At 46.4% G+C, this 19,842-nt stretch overlaps 1 protein-coding gene and 1 long non-coding RNA gene across 2 annotated transcripts in view; one reads left to right on the top strand and one right to left on the bottom strand.

The window, feature by feature from the left end:
- The window catches only part of LOC135901101 (homeotic protein ocelliless-like), an 84,684-nt gene extending 75,850 nt beyond the window's left edge, over positions 1–8,834 (top strand). Inside the window, exons 4-6 of the mRNA XM_065430780.1 lie at positions 1,830–2,255; positions 3,516–3,751; positions 6,604–8,834. Coding sequence (XP_065286852.1) covers positions 1,830–2,255; positions 3,516–3,751; positions 6,604–7,028 — 1,087 coding nt within the window. The 3' untranslated portion in view covers positions 7,029–8,834. The remainder of the gene's footprint in view (positions 1–1,829; positions 2,256–3,515; positions 3,752–6,603) is intronic.
- A 7,400-nt stretch (positions 8,835–16,234) lies between these two features.
- LOC135901127 (uncharacterized) lies at positions 16,235–18,029 on the bottom strand. Its single transcript, XR_010564025.1, has 2 exons — positions 17,630–18,029; positions 16,235–16,348 (listed from the first exon to the last, which is right to left on the bottom strand). It is a non-coding gene; the product is annotated as an uncharacterized lncRNA (long non-coding RNA).
- Positions 18,030–19,842: the final 1,813 nt, after the last annotated feature.

Below are 19,842 nucleotides of genomic sequence, written 5' to 3'. Positions count from 1 at the left end.
GAGTCAACTGTATTTCTCCTCACTTTCAGAGAGAGGGAATTTCAAAAGGGAAAGAGAGAGAGAGATATAGAGCACATGTGGCGAAATTACCTATGTACCTTTTCGGGAGATGCAACTGCCAGTGGTATACCTTGCGTGACGGAGTCTGTTTTCGGTCTTGTTAAATATGACCAGCTGACAACCTGTGACTTTCATGCTTTAATTACCTCCTCTCCGTGCATCTTTACTTACCTTGGTTTATTCCTGTGCGACCATTTATTTAGCTTCATTGTAACAGTTGCAGGGGCACTTATGTGGGTGTCATGTAACAGTCGCAGCACAAGGGGACTGTGTACAGTGGTGGGTATATTGTTGGCATTGCGCAGATGCCAGTGACGGAGGCAGTGAGGTAGTTCTGAGGTCTTCTGAAGTTCTTGATAGTCATGAACGATATGAACGAGACATGAAGGCACACCAAATTTTTAGGGATGATTAAGGACGAGGTGTCACAAACGTTGGTTGATGCAGAATAATTTCTCCAAGCATCTGAGTTGAATAAAATATTTCATGAGTAAAGCATAGTCGGTGACAGGTTTGACGCTGTGCCCATTCAGTTTCCGTTAATTTTTCCGCTGAACAGACAATACTAGAACACCGTACCCACCGATGATTGGCTCAGAAGGTTCTGAGGACTGGCTTGGGCGAGCGCCTTCGACTCGGCAGTGTTGTCCTTGCACGTTGCTCTCCCTCTCTCTCCTTCTCTCCTTTATATTCCCCTTCTCCCTTCCCCCAGCGTATAGCCAACCGAACTCTTGACTGGTTAACATCCTGACATTCTCTTATATATATATATATATATATATATATATATATATATATATATATATATATATATATATATATATATATATATATAATCTCTTACCGCTGGAGGTTAATGTACATGCTGCAAGTGGACTTCACCTCATGTTGAAGACGGCAAAGCTCTACTTCTAGCTCGTAGCGCTGTCGAAGGTGACAAACACGCACAATGAACAGCCCGCGCGCCTCCACTTGAAACACCAGCTTAGCCAACGCTGCCTTGTCGATTGGATGGAGTAATCTTACCTTAGTCGGATTTCCCGTTAAGTTACGTACCAAATGGCTCAGCGAGAACCTTTCCGAAACACAAATACCGCCAACCTGTAAGCCGTTTTCTTGAGCTGTGAACAGCTGTTGAGACATAGAAAATGGGCCGATCGTGTTAGTTCCACTAGGCATGGTATCAGACCTACCATCATGAGGCTTCAAGCCTATGTTTTGACCACTACACTACGACCGCTTTGTGGAAACGAGTAGACAGCACTTGCACTGTACGCTGACAAACGGCGACGCTTTTTGATCTGGCTCATCTCGCGCACCATACCAAAGCATTGAATGAGACACGGTGGCTGGGACGTGCACGCATCTGCACTGCTCTGGGAAGGGGAGAGAACGAAGAGTAAAGGGGAACCCAGTAAAGGCCACTTTCTGCGGGCCTCGCTACCTGGGCGTGGCTTTCATATTCCGCTTGCCAATAGATGGCGCTGTGGAGAGAGCGCGTTTAAGCCCTAAGCCCGTTTACCGCAGCGTGCAGGCTGTACGCTTCTTCAGGTCGCGGGAAAACCACTTAGCGTTGTCAATGGCTAACCACGAGTTCTTCAGGAGGCAGTGTAGTTGACTGAATAGTTTTTCAGAGACGCGCAGTTCTTCCCAAGATCCTATCGCGGCCTCTAAACGTATCCGTGGAATCCGGAGTTCGCAGCAAATAATTGAATTATAAAATGACGGAGTCACTACAGCCGGATGATTTTTTTCTCTCCCTTCCGCAGCACCTCGCTGGCCGTGCACGACGAGGACGACGACGACTCTCGAGGGTCGGCGCAGTCAGACTCGGCCGGAAGCGCGGCGGCCGCCGCCTCCTCGACGACCAACGGCGCCGCGCCCTCCCTGCTCGACCCCTCGCGGCTCGCGGCCGACCAGTCGCGGCTCGAGGCTTTCGCCAAGGCTCACGAGGCCGCCATGGGTTCGTCGCCGTTGCTGGCGGCCGCCGCAGCCGCGGGCAGGGCCCCGCTGTCGCTGCTGCCGCCGCCGCTGAGCGCCGCGTCCCGGTTGGTGCCCTCGTCCGCCTCGTCCGTCATGGAGCAGCAGCACCCGTTCTTCAAGGACGCCCTGTCGTCTTTCGCGGCTGCGGCCGCTGCGTCGCTGCCGTTGCGAGGCATGCACCAGCACCCGCTGTTCTCGGCCTTCGCTGACTCGTGAGTACGCGTCGAGACGCATGCGTTCGGGGAACACGTATGTTGACGCCACGGGCGCCTGTCGGCCATTTGAATAGGCTGAACGCGTAAGTATTTGTTAAAAGTTCACCCTGGTAGGGATCGATTTCGAGCTGACATTTTTTGCCGACTATACGACAAGCAGACCACTGTTGTCCATAGTGGTATATTTGGATCTGCTGCCGACGGGGCGAAATTCCAGTTCAGTGCAAGTGCAATTTCTTGTCTGCTCTTCATTTTGATATATATATATATATATATATATATATATATATATATATATATATATATATATATATATATATATATATATATATATATATATATATATATATATATATATATATATATACATATATATACAAGCTTTTATGATATGCTCGAGATGTGAACCTGGCTGTTCACCTGAGATGCTGCTCCAGGAGCTGGGTGAATTTAACCGACTACATCAACTGAACATTCATTGTGAATACACTGGTTCTATATAATGACGGCACTTGAAGATGATAAGTTCGCGAAGTGCGCTTTTTGCTCAGTTTGGACCACGATTTTCTGCTTTTGCTAATTTTGTGGTGTGACTTAACGGATGTGAAACAACAACTACCAAAACAAGTCTGAGAGCCCGCATAAAGTGGGCAGTATCCACGCACGTTCAGCCACCAAATTGTATAGCGAACGCTGCAGAACAGTGCCTCTCAGAGCTTTCAACTTGTTGGGCTGCTGAGCACGAGGTTGCGGGATCGAATGCCGGCCACGGCGGCCGCACTTCGATGGCGGAGAAATGCGAAAACAGCCGTGGACTTAGATTTACGTGCCACCAGGTGGTTCAAATTTCCGGAGTCCTCTACATACGGCGTGCCTCATAATCAGAAAGTGACTTTGGTACGTAAGAACCCATAATTTAACTTTTCTTTTGGCTTTCAACTTGACTTTTTATCTTCAGACAAACACCATGCTACGAAAAAAAGGAGATATTTTTTTTTTTTGGTAAGACTAGGGCTTCTTTCTGGACAAATGTGCTTTAAAGTATGTTTGCGCGGCACTGCACGGCGATTGCAGCTCCTGCATGCTACCTCGTTGATATTAATTAAGAACGAGTCAGCGAGAGTGTTGTTTATAAACGGGGGTTTTCACGGCTCGAATTCGTCCCGTCCGCTTCATCAGGTTAGGCCTCGAGAGACGCACGAGCCGGCCGCTCTCAACGCCCAAGGAAACGTGACCCGAGTTTGGTTTTCGTTGCAGGGGCTTAGGTGGGCCGGGCGGTGGACCGCCGGGCGTCGGTGTCAGCGCCGGTGGCGGCGGCGGATCGGGAGGAGCCACGGGCGCCGCCGGCGGCTGCTCGGCTCCCGACTCGCTGCTGGGTCCGCACGCACGGTTTCCCCTGCCGCCCATGTACTTCCCGTCGCACCTGTCGGCCCAGTTTGCCGCGGGACACGCCGCTGCAGCAGCAGCCGCCGCAGCCTCGTTCCCGTTCAAGGGTACGCTGCCATTGTCTTTCCATCCGGTCGAGCCTCGTCATAACGAAATCGCGTATATGCGACGCAAGATAGTTTCGTTATACCGGACATTCGTTATAAGCATACACAGGATGTTTCAGCGAACGCTATCAAAAAATGTTTTTTTTAATTGCCTGTGGCAGACCGCACAATTCTACTCAATTAGCTGGTCTACTCGACGAGGCGGACATTACTTGCGCAAAAATTTGAAATGCATAATCAAATCATGTGCAAATTTCGCTCATTAAGTGTTTAACTAATTACCTTTGGCATATATTGCAATTTACATATTCTAGCGGGTGAGACTGCAAGGCATATACAATCGAAAATAATTGTGTGGATGGCACCATTTACGCGATATGGGCCGTCAAACTTGCGGTAAAAATGCACTTTCGCTCCACTTACGTTTTTAACAAAACAGCGTTTTATGCATTGAAACACAAAAGTAACTGGGACGCCAATGCATTTCTCAGCAAAGTTCGGGAATTACTATCCCGAAACTGCTATCATCCTGAGAATTTTTTCCAAGTGTATCCAGCTTGCAAACTCCCAGGCTAGAATGTGTAAAATAGCAATATGTGCCATAATATAATTAGTTAAAAACCTAATTAGTGTTTCTTTGTTAATCAGTCGACTATGCATTACACTTTTTTTTTGTTGCAATGAATGTCCGCCTTTTCGAGTAGACCAGCTCATGCGCTAGAATTTTGCTATCTGCCACTGGCAATTTTTCTAACAAGTTGAAAGTGTTCGCTGAAGCAACCGGTATTCATTACATGCTAATATTGGCGATAAACATTCTCGATTTACTTCGTTATATCCGTATTCGTTATATTCGGGTTGTACTGTACCGATCTAAATGGATGGGCTGCGATTGTGTGCGCTTCGTTGGCTTTCGCTTTCTCCACAGTCAACATATCTGCTCTCGGTGTGCATGAACAGGTCCGGAATATTTGAATTCTTATTGGTGCGTAAAGCTTGTGCTGCCCTTTTTTTTTTTCATCGACATGGGCGGACCTTTGCCAAAGTCTAATGTGAGCTGAGTCTGTGAAAATTGCATGCATGCACGCATGCACGCAGGCACATATTCTGATGCGCACGAAGAAAGACAAATATAAAATAAACAAAGTAGAGTATGTAGTCATCTGCGCTCAGGACGTTTGTCTTGAGATAAAAGCAACATATATATAGCGCAACAAATCACCGTCTTGTCGTATCTTTAGTTCGAAAAGCCTACCTTTGGCTGCAGCGGTATGCCTGCGCCATGTAGCTATTGTCATACTTGTTTTGAGCGCGTGCGAACAGAGCCTGACCGCGTTTGTGAGAACGAGCCTTCCTCCAACGTTCGCTCAGCGAGAGTACCACTACTCGCAGCTTTCGCTGTTGAACAGAACCGGCAGTTGGGGAAGGTCGGGCGTGTAACAGGAAGAAGTCAGTATTTTCAATGACAAGTAGCCAGTGCCACCTCAAGGCGAGATCTCCGAATTTTTGAAAAAAGGAATAATGATAAAGACTTGAGCTAGAAAAATTTATGACCATGTTTCATGGAAATTTAGTAGCTTGCCAATGGTCGTTCTTGGGAAATAGAATCTATATATTGAAAAACTGTTTAATGTTATACCTCCATATTTAAGCTAAATGTAGCCATAAAACGTTCAAACACCGGTAGAACTGCAATAAGACAATAAGAGCGGATGACCAGCCCTGAAAAAAAAACTAATATATATATATATATATATATATATATATATAATGACAATAACCACGCTCCCGTTACTGATGGCATCATAGGTCTAGTACATTGTGTTGTATCCTTATATAACCCTTTCAGTTGCCAATTAATTCTGTCTATTGAAAGCTAGTTTCATTACATTTCTTGCATCTTCAAAATCGATGAAACCATACTGCGCATCAGAAGAAGTTCAAGGCCCGTATTCACAATAAGCGCTTGCGATAGAATTGGTCGTAAAAGCCAATCCGCTCCTGTACTTGCACTTATCATTAGCGAAGATGACACGCCCTGTGCAGAGAGCACTTAAAAACGAAAATTTTAGTGAATTCTGCCAAGAATTTTCACTTCATCACTGGGTTTTGTGGAGTTTATAAAATGCGGACTGCATACGTGGGCTATCTACAAGAATGTCAGATATAAAACTTCAACTATTACATTTCGAACATACTTTGGAAAGCACCAAATGCAACCACTTGAAGAATATGTCCGATGTAAAACATTTTCAGAAAAAATGAAAGAAGTGAGTCCTCTACATGACGACATAAGTGCTGGCACCGAGAGCAAGCAATAAGATGCGCCTGCCTTCCAATTTCTTTCGTTGAAACACTTTGCACATATTATTTAAAATTGTAGCCAAGTACCAATCATAAGTGTCTCAAGATAGATGTGAAAGACAAGGAGGAGGATGTTGTTGGCTGCAGGCGGGTCTAGTCTTGCAAGGCATGGCCGCAATTTTCCCGCCCGGGCGCCGGCCTCCACTCTCAGGAAATGTTAGGAAAGTTGGTCACCGTTCCGAAGAGCAGCGCGAGATAGGTGAACAAGACGACGCGCAGAGCGGGGCAAGTGTGACGCGTCTCGAACAGTTATTTTCACTATTGTCGTTGCTTGTATCTGCTATGCTGGCGTGCGCGATCGTAGACACAGCCTCGGAAGGGGATAATAATACGGCCTTAGCAAAGGTTGCAAGTTGATCACGCCGAAACAGACGCACGCATATATATACTTTGTTTTCGTTGCGTACGCACGAATTCAGTTCACTTTCTGAGCGTCCCATATCGACAGCACGGAAGCTCTGCAAAGCCCCGCTGCCCCGTTTCCGCAGGCATGCACCCGCTGTGCGCCTGCTGCGTGGCCAAAACCCACGGCTCGCCGCACCCGGCGCCCGCGCACTCGGCGGCACCGCCCCACCACGCAGCCTCCTCCACCGACAACCACCACGCGGCAGCGGCGCTCAGCCAATTGGGGGCCGCCGCCGCCGCTGCGAGCGCAGCCGCCGGCGGCAATGGCGGTGCCGGAGGCGGCAGCGCAGGCGCCATCATCACTTCCGGCGCGCCAGCGCTGCCCGGTGCCTCGGGGCGGAACAGCGCCGGTGCTACCGCGAACGGTGGCTCGGACGAGGTCACCACTACCAGCAGCGTGTCCGAGCTGCGGCGCAAGGCCCGCGAGCACTCGCAGGCAGTCATGCTGCAGTCGGCGGCCATGCTGAAGCCGCCACCGCCGACTGTTGCGGTCTCGGAGAGCGCCTAGGCATCGTATCGTCCACGTAGCGCATTGCGAGTGTAGCAGTCACGCGGCGCTGGGCGCATATTCCGCGTAGCGCAATGTAGGATGTACCACTCCTTCCCCCCCCCCCCCTTGCCCTCATTTTTTTCCCGAACGAGGGAGGAACGCTTTGATGCGATAGCACAGATACGTTCATAACGTTGCTCGTCCTGTAGTAGACGACAGTCCCTGATACGTTGAAGGGCTGCTGGCGAATAGAGACGATTTCTGTATTATATAGGAAGCGTGCAAACCACTGAGAAGTGGGAAAATAAAAGAAAAACGTTATAGTGAGCAGGTATTATCGATTACGTTCTAACGCAGGGACTTTTCGTGTTACAGCAGCGCTATTTCCTGCAACGCAACCACGTGAGCAGGCATGTTTCCTCAAGAAATTGATCGTCGTCATTTCAAATAATTTCAGCTGATTTGGTAGTTTTGCAAAACCTAAGCTAGAGAGAGATAGAAAGAGGAATACTCAGAAGGGAAGAAAACGACTGAGTTATATTACCTGCGAGGACGTTACATAGACCGTATAATGGCACAACATACTCCTGAGCCGGCAGTTACGTCTAGACAAGTGAACCACGCTAAGCTGTCGCGCATAGGCGGCGCTACTGATGTCTGAGAAGAACTAGACTGCGCCCTGCTTTAATTGGAGACGTAGAACCCATTGAAGTGCAAGGGGAAAAAGTTATAATAACGAATATTCTTTTTCCAAGTACCATTGTGTGGCCGCACGGATGACCTTCGTTTAGTGATAACTGTTTTGTGAAAACTACTGTTTCCAAATACCTCGAAAACATACGGAGTGCTTCGTCTGGCACGCTGCTGGCGCCGTATTGTTTGAGGCCCTCGCTTCTTAAGCTACATCTCTAAACTGACGCACTTCCACTTTGCAGCCTAAAGAAAATGACGTTTCCTGCAGCGGTCTGAGAGTTGGAACGAGCTCAACGCGGCAAAACGCGACCCTCCCTTCCCCCCGGGCGAGTTCTGAGGGGCCGTGTTATGTAAGGATTCTTTTCCCGACCGATTCTTCTCATTTATTATCAGCAGTCTCGCCTAGTGGCCGATTCCGGCAGTAGCGGAGACGCGATTTCACGCGATTCAATTACGAAGGGCAAAATGAATGGAACAAGAAACCTTACATAATACGGGCCCTGAGCAGTGTTCCGTGGGGCCGCAATCTTTATCGATCATCGCGGGGGATAGTTTCGCGTTCGAGTTGCTTAACGTTCAACTAGATAACCTCACTACAACGAAAAATATTTAATGACGTCACGACTTTGTGCTTCCGATTCTTGCGGAGCACTAAGCAATGACGCAACTTAGAAGAGAACAGTAAAGAAAAAAACAAAACAATAGCAACAAGAAAATAAACAGATCAAAATGGTAATTGTACTAGCCTACGCCCGCGCGCTTTTGTCACGCCCTGCTCCGCTGCTCCGGCCTAGGTTGGCGTGATGCTCCCTAAACTGGTCGATCAACAATGCGGCTCCTTTACTGTTAGCATCTGGCTGAATCCGAATACGGTGTTTGCGGAAGTAGCCTGATAATGTGTGTCTGTATACATGCGCTCATCCCCATCCGTGTGGTAGCGATTTTTGTTCTAACGTAGGAGGCCCGTTATGTAGCCACTATTCGCTATGTCTCGACCCCCGTTTCCCACCTCCCTTCGAAATATGTACATACGAGCATGCGGAACGCGACTATCAGCGACGCAAAAACGTTCTGTACCTTGGCATGGTTTCACGTTGTAATTGTATAGAACTGACAAAATAAATTGCTTCGAAAAAGCCCTGATGTGGTTGATGCTTGAATAAATACTTCTAATTGTTCTGCATGAATCTAATATGCCTCACGGTGGGGCAAAACTACCAGTAAAACAGGTGATATGGTCAAGAAAAGAAGTGTTCAGCTCTTGCAGTTCGATGCGTGTAGGTATTCTCTGCACTTGTTATGGTGGTACATTGAAAAAAGAAAATATATATGTGCACACACACACACACACACACACACACACACACACACACACACACACACACACACACACACACACATATATATATATATATATATATATATATATATATATATATATATATATATATATATATATATATATATATATATATACACACACACACGAGAAGAAAGGAAGCCGAGGGGCTCGATTTTACTAGTCATATCATAAGACGACAATAACGACACCAACGGCAGCATGGGGGATATTACTTGTGCTTATTAATTGAATTAAAGAAATGAGTAATTTAGGGAAATAAAGGGTGGAGAAAAAAGCAACTGGCCGCAGGTGGTGGGACACGAACGTCATCTTCGCATTACGCGTGCGATGCTCTTACCACTTCAACCTCCGCGGCGCCGTTTTCCCATCCATTTTCTGGGGTACTTATGTTTATCTATTAGAACTAACCCTGCGAGTGTTAGCTGCAGCGCCACCACTCACAAGCCTTGATGGCGGATGTGGAGATCCTTCCTGCCGCAGGCGTCATCATGCGTACGTGAACTTTCTGCGTGAAGCCAACTGGTTAATAAACCCACACATACAACCTGAACGAATCAATGCAGCCGGATTCGAGACCCTGGCTATGTAATGAACGCGAAGAAAGGGAACCAAGGGGCCCTTTTATTAGTCATATCATAAGAAGCCAACAAACAAAGACACCAAGGACAGCATAGGGAAATTACTTGTACTTATTAATAGAATGAAAGAAATGATAAATCAATAATATAACACTCCCCAGGGTTAGCTCTAGTAGATAAACATAAATATCCTAGAAAGTGGACGGGAAAATGACGTCGCGGTAGCTCAGTTGGTAAGAGCATCACAGGCTGCGAAGACGTGGGTTCGTGTCCCACCTGCGGCCAGTCAATTTTTTTTTCATCCAAATGGTTCCATTAATTTGGCAATTCTTTAATTCAATAAATAAGTACAAATAATTTCCCCTTTTCTGTCCCTGTTGATATATATATATATATATATATATATATATATATATATATATATATATATATATGTACACATCTTTGTCAAGTGGTTAGTTAAATAGTTTGCAACTAACCTCAATGCGTACAATTTCGTTTACTTTCATGCTATGCAACCTGTAATCTGATAGAATGTTCATGTTAGTCCACCGCAAAGGTCTCAACTTTATTGCCATGGAATTTTTATGCTCATGCAGTACATAGCTCACAAGCTATATTGAAACGCAAACTCCAAATCATTCGGGTACATAGTGTGCGACGTCTACGCAGCGATGTCTCATGGACGGCAAAGGCGATGTACGATGCTTGTAGGGGGAAGAATGGTGATGACAGGTTTAAGCACAGAAAAGTGTGATGCGTATCAAGCAACATTCAAGGATTGTTTTCCTTTTGTGTCGCAGTGTGACATACCCATTGCGAAGGATTTACCAAGAACGGGCAAACCCTCCAATGATACATACTGAATATCTAAATCAAAGAAAATAAAGTAAATAACAGAACCCGTCAAATATAATTCACCATTATATTAACAGATTGGTGTGCTTCAGAAATGCCTATGAGTTGATATTAGATGTTCAGGTTTTATATAGGAAGTTGTTGTTTTGTTATGAAGAATAGAGGTGCGCACATTTGGTCAGGATACGAGAGTTATATGAAGAGTTATGGTACTTTTTATTTGGCGCACCTATAATCTTCAAAACATATATCCGCAGATGATAGCGGCTGATCCAGCAGCCAGGTAGCCACGCCTGGGAAACCGGAGGAAGTAAGCAAAGAAAGCTACACATTAAAAAATACCACCTCTTCGCATGCTTGTCAGCATACCAAGCGGTTCTGGTTTTCAGATTGCCTTCTTGCATAAACTTCGCCTCCTTGCCCAATTAAAGAAAAATTTGGGGGTATCACAAAATAGAAGATGCATATGCATATTGAGTAAGACGCATATTTCGCCTTTTGTCACGTTCATATATTTTTTTCCTTTTTGCACCTTGGCAGCTTCTTAGTGCGTTAGTGGTGATGTTGGGACGCGTTCCTTTCAGGGAAAGCATTTCCGTATGGTTTCATAATTAAGAAAACAACCTTGTGTTTTTGATATCGTATAGTTGGCTTGTTAAGCTTAGGTGAGAAAGCAATATATACTGCATAAAAAGTGGCGCTTAAAGCAATCATAATAATACCCTCTCTGTTACGACCTAATAGGTTTTCGAATCGGGCACGCGTAGAAAAGAAACAAATAAAACAGGGAGAAGTTAAGCATCCCGTTCCTCAGATGCAAGGTTCACGGTTATAACGAAGGAGAAATTCATGAGCCATTCCACTCTGTGAAGGTGGATGACCAGCCAAGCTGTTTAACTCGCGACACAGAGGTGACACATAATTATGAACAATGGTACGAACATATTTATTGTCCTGATCTGTAGTTATCGTGACGATGTAGGTACGCACACACATTCGCGTATGACCTATCTCATTAAATGTATCCATCAGGTAAGACAATGAATGGCTCATAGCGCCGTAAACGCGGCCTCCCCATTACGACGATAGACGAGAAGTGGAATTCTACGCTGGAATGATGAGCGGCAACGAAGCCAGCTGTGGAAGACGACGACCACGACGAGCGCTTGAGCAGTGGCACGAGCGCGCTCGCGCAATTGCACCGCGGGGCACCAAAGAGTTAGTCGTGTAAGAAGACGGCGACGCTCGAGCTATTACTGATGATGATAATTTGCGTCCCGGGTGTGACACGGGTAGTTGAAGGGCGCGTTACAGGTCCCCGAGAACCTCAGGTGTATGTGCCATTGAACTTGGACCCTTTCTGCATTATCACCAATATCGGTCCCCATGTTTCTGCACACAGACGCCGCGAAACCCCGAATCTGAGACCTATATAGCTTCGCTGCAAAAAGAAAACCGTGTTGTAACACTACAGAACATATATGGTACACAACAGCGAAGCGAAGGAGCTACCCAGGTTCGCTTTGCTTGCGTGCTGTTCGGGATAAAGTTCATTATTTTTTTTTGACAGCGTATCTTACACGATCGAACGGATCGGTTAAATGCCGTATTATAGTGGATCGAACCACTCAAGCCGCGTAAATGACCCATTGACTCTGCTAATTTTTTTCTTCGTGAGCATGCACCGGGCCATTTTCGGGAAAAATAAAATGCAATCCCAGGCCAAATACGGCAGGAGTGGAGTCGTACGGGCTATCTTTATGTTCTGCTTACTCCTCCGCCCTCCATACCATTACCTCGTACGTCTTGTGAGAGTTTCTGCACGCATGCCTAACAGCGTCTCGCTCGCTCGTCGCTCTCTAAGACGCTTCTTTTGCCAAATGCACGAACACGAGGAGCATAAATAGCACTCGCTCATTCTGCACCAACCAAAAGGAACCGTTTTGCCCAGAAAATGAATGCAACAAGGCGCGCGTGCGTCGTCTGGGACGACTCTGACGCCTCGCGTATGCACCACGGTTCTGCATAACTCAATCACTCGGCGACCCCCGTCAAGAAGTGCATATGGGAGGAGAGGGCACAGGCGCGCGGTTCTGCTGAAGCAGCCCGCCCTTTAGGCGCACACGCGCGACCGCATGCAGAGAGGACACAAGCCTATAGACGCACTCGAACACGCGCGACTGGGCGCAGAGCCCAAAAGGCTCCTGGGAGGGTTAGCCGAAGGGCGCTCGACTGCAGGGTGGGTATACTGGCAATACACAGGCGGGGAGGCGCTAGCCCGGAACTCTGTTCAAAAGGAAGCAAAACGGCCCTCCGCGCATCGTTTCTTTTTATGCATTAGCTTCATACGCATCCAGTTTCCCCATGAATGACCACAACCGCAATGAAGCCGACCCATATACGTTACCCGTAGCTCTGCACATATAGGGCGCTATAACGTAAAACTATTCCAAACTTTTCTATTCCAATTCTGCTATCAGCCCTCTGCGATTGGTCAAAAATTTTTTCGACCACCCCCATTTCACCTGTCTGTCACGCGACGTTACAAAAACCGCAATACCTCCCCATCTGATATGATGTGTGCATACTCATTATGCATGATTTGACAGAAAAACGAAAAACAGTTATTTATGATTCGACCCCTTTTCGCCATTAGCCCTCGGCTATTGGTAAAAAGTTTTCGGGCTGCACCCACTTCACCTACCTGTCACGCGACGTCACAAAACCGCACGAACTCACCGCGTCAAAGTGACGTGTACGCGATAAAGATACATTAATATGCCGAAAAAAACTGAACTTTTTTTCGGAATAGCCGCAGGCTGCCCCGTTCCGAAAGGAATAAAAGATAGCTGCCACCGATCGCTGAGACGCTGGCTACTCGCACCTGCCGGAGAGCATGGGTGTATTTCCGTATAATAAAACTTCTTGCGTGACCGTGTAACGTTTTTAAGCACTTTCGACACGTTTACTACCTCATTCTGCCAACTCTTCTTTGCTGAGGGTCAATTTTAGCTTCATTCTTAAGGTTCCGTTGCATGCCGCCGCGATTTTCGATCAGCCACCACAAGCTAAGTAAGGGAAAGCCGACCAATTGCAGACGCCGGCACCACCCTCTTCATCCGGTTATCGGTTTTCAGTGCACTGGCTCTGCCCTAGTGAATCCCTCTCCAGTTGAGCGTTCTCCTCGCCTCTTGTCAGCCAATTAGATACAACGAGCCGCTCACTATAGGAAATGTTATTCGTTTTTCAAGCAAACAAAAGGGACCTCCTATGAACGAGGAGAGCGTTTGATTGGTCTGTTCAGACAACCCTATGGGTGACCGCCCGGTGCTTGCGTCGATGGTTACGCAAATTTGACGTCAGGAAATTGGAATAGAAACATATTGGAATAGTTTTACGTTATAGGGCCCATAGTTTCGAAAGTCACAGTTCCGAAGAAAGGCCCCGCGCGCGCAGGGCGGCGGGTGAAGCGTGAAACACCTCGAGAACGAGCAAGTTGCATGGCTTAGCCGAGCACCGGTAAGTTGCGTCAGCCTCCAACCGCCGACGGACATCGAGCTCTTCGCGGAACGAGGCAAAGGAGCATTTAATATTGGATTCGGCGAGCATGGCGCCTGTCACCTGCGCGAGGATTTCGATGCCGTGCCACTGCGCCTTGTTGTGCCTGACGGTCCTTCTGGACAAGGATGCTTCACCACCAAACCGACAGCTTTGAAATGCTGCTGTGACCTCGCCCCTGCAGGCAATTACGCTCCGACCACCGGCGCCCGTTACTGTACCTCTCACCCCCACCCCCCGCGTCAGTGATCGAAAAGGACCCAGGGGAGGACAAAATATCGCATCGCGCCCCGGCGGTCTCCACTCTTCGACACCGATTAGGTTGGGAGAACGGGATTTCCACGAACTGCCAAATTCCTAGAAGGGTTGCCAGATGTGTAGCCGGTTGTCAGCGCTGAACCGCGACAATCCTGCGTCGTCAACAGGACATTGATCTTTGAGAGGAAGAAAGGTACCCTCCCAGTCCAAGTGCGTCCAAGCTCCCACGTTGCTAAATACAGAACGAATGGAGTGCTTGAACCGGTATGAATACATATCGCCTTGAATATCGCGCTCAAATTGCACTCGTGTCATCCGTAAACTTATACGCTGGTTGTCATCAGGGATATGACTGTTCCCATATGATTGCAGGCGCAAGCTTTATGGACTTTGGGACGACAAAGTTGGCACGCGTTTACTGCCCTACCGTTCAACGTAACTATGAGGAACCGTTCTCATATATAGATGTGGTGATAAATTCACAAACCCTTTCGTTTGTAAGTGCTCTTTGCCATTGGCCAGCCGCCTTCGCAAGTAACACGTGCAGCATCAGTTGGTCTTAGGAACAATTTTAGCGTAAGATCGTGACTTTTGGTACGAATATGCACAATGGAGTAAACTATGTCGACTTTACTGAAAACGCACCCGTAGGCACATTCAATGCTGCAAAATAATATGGTCATTTTAGTGCTGAAATAATGTGCTGTCTAAAATCTGACACATAAATCACAATAATATAGCATTATTAAACAAGGCCACCTGCCGCCAGTGTATTCATTCGCCGGCAAAGATGAATATTTACAGTCCTTCTGTTTAATTTGATGAAGACATAGAGCAAACCGCAGGCTTTCCTATATATACAAGGACTATAGCATCACTTCCTGTTTCTGCAGAATAACAAGACTGCTCTTTCATTTCTTGTATAACTAACGCACATAACCCTCGGTCTTGGGAACTTACTGAGTAATCGGTAAAGGTTGCTACATCAGACTTGGTTTTTATCACGTTTCACCCACCTTTGCTGCTGTTCTTCGGACGTATATACATTGATATTGTGGCCGAGAAATGTGCGACGCAACCCTACGAACGAGCGAATGAATTAGAGAGTTTTAGCTGAGTGCTTGCGGCACGTGTATCCTAACAAAATGCGCACAGACGCTCAGCAGGAACGCTACAGTGCACGCCGGCAGCCGAAGGCACCCTTATGAAAATGGTTATGTCCTTTATGTTTACTGTATGTTTCCCGCAGTTCACATGAGGAAATATCCTTTATGTTTCCTCCATGTTGAAATTTGGCCACTGCTTTTATGTTTCCTTCGTGTGTCCTCCCTTTATGTATCCCTTATGTTACCGTACTTTATGTTTCCTCCATGTTGAAATTTGGCCACTGCTTTTATGTTTCCTTCGTGTGTCCTCCCTTTATGTATCCCTTATGTTACCGTACTTTATGTTTCCTCCATGTTGAAATTTGGCCACTGCTTTTATGTTCCCTTCGTGTGTCCTACCTTTATGCATCCTTTATGTGGCCGCAGTGACTAAATCCTGTATTTTACGTAGACATGCATAGATGAAGAGTTCCGTGTACACATTTTATATTTATAAATTTTTCCTGAGTTAAAAAGTTTTGCATTGGTTTTCATTGTAAGGTTACTGTTCCCTACATGATGCAGCGCATGGATTGAAACTCTGCTATGGCACAGAAATTCATGACAATTTGTTCTAAAATTGCAAACTAATTAGCCTTCATAGATTATTTCAGTATAACACTTGGAGAACCACTGTACGTTCCTCACTGCAGTGCTGCTGTTCTAGTTATGTCTTTGTGACTAATATAATATGTAATGTTTGGATGGAAAGATCAGGTTGGATCAGTGCTTGCACTTTTAAAAGAAAGTTTTGACTATACTTTGCAAAAGTTTGTCTGAAACTACGAACAGTTTATTGGACTATCTGAATGTTACTTCAGTTTGCCACGTCTGCTCACAGCAGACCTCTGGAATGTGTTGCTTGGGTGAGAGCTCACAAGGCACCTGAAAAACAAAACAAAAGCCAATCTTTTTCACTTATTCAAAAATATTCATTTAAGCAAGAACAGCCTGGCCTGTATGCACACAGCGAAGAAACGTGGAGAAGTCAAAAACAGATCATAAAGACATCAGGGCAACACAGAAGCTTTTAACTAATTGTTTGAAAGAGACTGAGCTGCCAGTCCACTCAGGTATTAAATTGCTCACAAATTTTTTTAAACATTTCTGCAGCAGCTGCTAAGTAGTACATGACCTATAGGAGTAGGCAACTGGCCAACAAATCTTTGTGTGCCTGCTTGTACAGATGTCTCGTAGTTATATCTCAAGTGGTTACACTGTTATATGGTAAAATTCAGGCGGGAATAAAACCAGCCGCAAACATCAGACTACATGGGAAATTATCACCAAAACTTAAAGATCTAGTAAATCAAATGAACAATCGATTACGAAGGGTCTAAAACCTATACCGCGATTTTGTAGCGATCCCTTTTCCGATGCTACTCCTTTGCTCATTGATCTGACCGACATTCCGCTATCGTTATTAACTATAACAGCCAGCCGTGAAAGGTGGGTTATAAGAGTGGCAAACATCGAGCGCAAAGCATCGCAAGAAAATCGCATCCCTTATTAGGCAGTGCTACAAACCACTGTCTTTAACAATCGCAGGAACTCACATCCCGTTCTTCGGATGAAAATATTAATGGAAACGAGCGTCTGATTGAGATGCCTCGATTAAAAAGAAATTTCGCTGTTGTAATGTCGGTCTACATTTGCCCTACAATATAGAAGACAAATACACGAGCACGTCGAAGAACACAAACAATGCAGACAAGTTCTCGCGAAGCTGCACTTCAATCTGAACACTATCAATAAAGTAATCTTCACACAAGCTAATACCTGTTCAAGTGTCAAACATCGCAGTCGCGTGCCAACTCGCGATGCCCGTGACACATCGACATGCATTACAAACGTAACTTGCGGAAATTCATATCTACGGAAGAATTTCTTGCCGGGAAACTACCGAGAAAACAGTAACTTTCAGCGTTTACGTAAATATTTGCCCATTAAGTCCCAACAATCGGCGGTGGTAGCACATCACTCCATAAAGCAAGTAAGCGGTAAGAAATGATACATTTCACGGAAACTCCCCTCGTGAAACGCTTTGCTAAATGTGCACAGCAACATGGTCAACGTACGCTCAGAAAGTGTTCTGTTGTCGTTCCACAAAGCTTACTACATGAACCAAAAGCTGCGAGAATGCGCGCAAGCGTCAGATCTGCTTACCTTCAATGTGGTCAGCAAACGGCTTCTTCGTCTCGCAGGCACCACGCGACGACACTCTTTCCAGCGCGAACACTGTTGAATCGCCGATGAACACCAGCGCACGAAAGCACAACTGTCAACAAATTCTTTCACGCACCATAATTCGAAGCCACAGTATCAGGTATTCCACGAGCGAACGCGGACAGGCGAGAACAAAGGCCGCTCGGACGGGCGCTACACAAGACACTGGCGTATCACACGAAACATAAGGCGAACTAATGGCGTTACACGAGTCCAGAGGTTTCCTGATGGTTAATGCACACGGTACGGATCACAGTTTGTTTATGCACTTCGAAAATATGATTAAATTACTGTGTAACGAACACTCTCACCGCTCACAGCAAAACAACGTGACCCAGCTCACCGCCAACCGTTACACTGCAGCAGCGCCGCACTGCGGTTAAAACGTGAATTTAGCCTCCGAGATCTACATTTTTCTTTAGGGCGTGCATTTTGGAAAAGCACGGCCTTCGAGATTTAAAAACGTCGTTGCAGGAAGGAAGGCTGGTATTTAAACACAAATTATTGATTTTAAAGTGTCTTGGTGCGCTGCCTTGTTTTTTTAAAGTATATGCAGAGATTTTAGACGAACTATGCGCGAACGCTTGTCCTGTGGTTTGTCGGCGGACACGAGCCAATCAGCGCGCATCATGTGCTGTTCCGTCGCTTGGGATGGCGCACGGTGTGCGGGCAGCCGCGAAAGCTGTGACGCCTACCGATCAGAAATTCGGAATTGCCACACATATACACGCTTCTTATGGTGCCCAGTGGCGTGTTTTTGAGAATGTTAGGCTTTATCTTGCATAGGTGGCACCATATTTGCTCGTAGCGTAAGGAATGAAGGCGACAAAATGTGGCGATAGCTGGCTTGCAGCGGCAGCGGAACTTCGGCCAAAGTGAAACAGGCATACTGCTTGCATGCTCGCGTAATCAAATACGGCCATACTCCGCACACAACTTTCATACTTAGCCAACTCACAATTATAAATTGTTCAGTTGTACGCCCAAGCAAGCATTTACGGGATCCGCGCTGCCCTGCTTCTACGCGTGCTAATATCGACACAGCAGTTACTCGTACTTGTGGTCAGCGCGAAAGCGACACGGACAAAAGGAAGAAACACAACAAGACGGCGCTGTTTCTTCGGAGTGTTCCTTGTTTCCGCGTTGCTTTTGCGCTGTTGCTAAAGGTACGATGAATCGTAACCAACTCGCCCACTATATGCTCTATGTTACCTACGTGTGTACTGAAGTGCACACCTAGGTAACATCCTGCCGTAAACACAAAGGACACATCCTACAAGAATTATAATAAGGGTTGTTTTCTTGGACCAAATGAAAGCATAAGTCAAGATTTAGTACTTACAATGACTCTGCTGAGTGTATCAATGCCTGTCACACAGTACAGATAGATCTGCCTATATTATATGTAAAGACAGTTGTTATGTGCACTCTATGTTACCTACATGTGCACTCAAGTGTACACTCAGGTAACACATAGTGCACATCCAGTTAACATCCTGCCGTAAACATAAAGGACACATCCTAGAGGCATAATAAAGGTAACTTCCTCGAGGTATACGTTAGGATGAGTAAACACGTAGTACACACAAAGTTCACATCCTGGAGGTCACACAAAGGACAAGGAAACATAAAGGTCACATAGGACACAAGAAGGAAACATAAAGGAAACATAAAGGCAATGGCCATTTTCATAGGGGCAGAGTGCTTTGCTGAACCTTCGACGGGGCCGATCGAGTGGAGCGGGACGATCCGTCCGCTTTTGGCCCTTTTACAGCCAAGCTGTTTGCTCGTCGCACGCACCTCCGCGGGGGCGCTCTTATAAATAAATTGTGCAGAGTCTGCAGAACCACCGAAGCTTTCGTGAAACGCTTCTGTGGCGTCCATACTCGGCGTTGGCAGGTGAGAAGAATGTGTGCGATTACACGTAGCCGATTGTTTAGAGCATCGATCGGGTTTTCGCGCTGGGAAACCGAGGTTCGACCTCAGCATCGGACACGCAGTTCTTTTGAATTTTGGAGTATGGGGTTTAACGCGCCAAAACCAAGATATGATTATGAGGCACACCGTGGTCCGTGGACTCCGGAAATTCGGACCACCTGGGTTTCTTTTACGTACACCTAAATTTAAATACACGGGTCTTTTCGCATTTCGTC

The sequence above is a fragment of the Dermacentor albipictus genome, chromosome 1 (genome assembly GCF_038994185.2).
Source record: "Dermacentor albipictus isolate Rhodes 1998 colony chromosome 1, USDA_Dalb.pri_finalv2, whole genome shotgun sequence".
NCBI classification, from domain to species: Eukaryota; Metazoa; Arthropoda; class Arachnida; order Ixodida; family Ixodidae; genus Dermacentor; species Dermacentor albipictus.
Note: the sequence above shows the minus strand (reverse complement) of the source record. Positions and strands in the feature narration are given on the sequence as shown.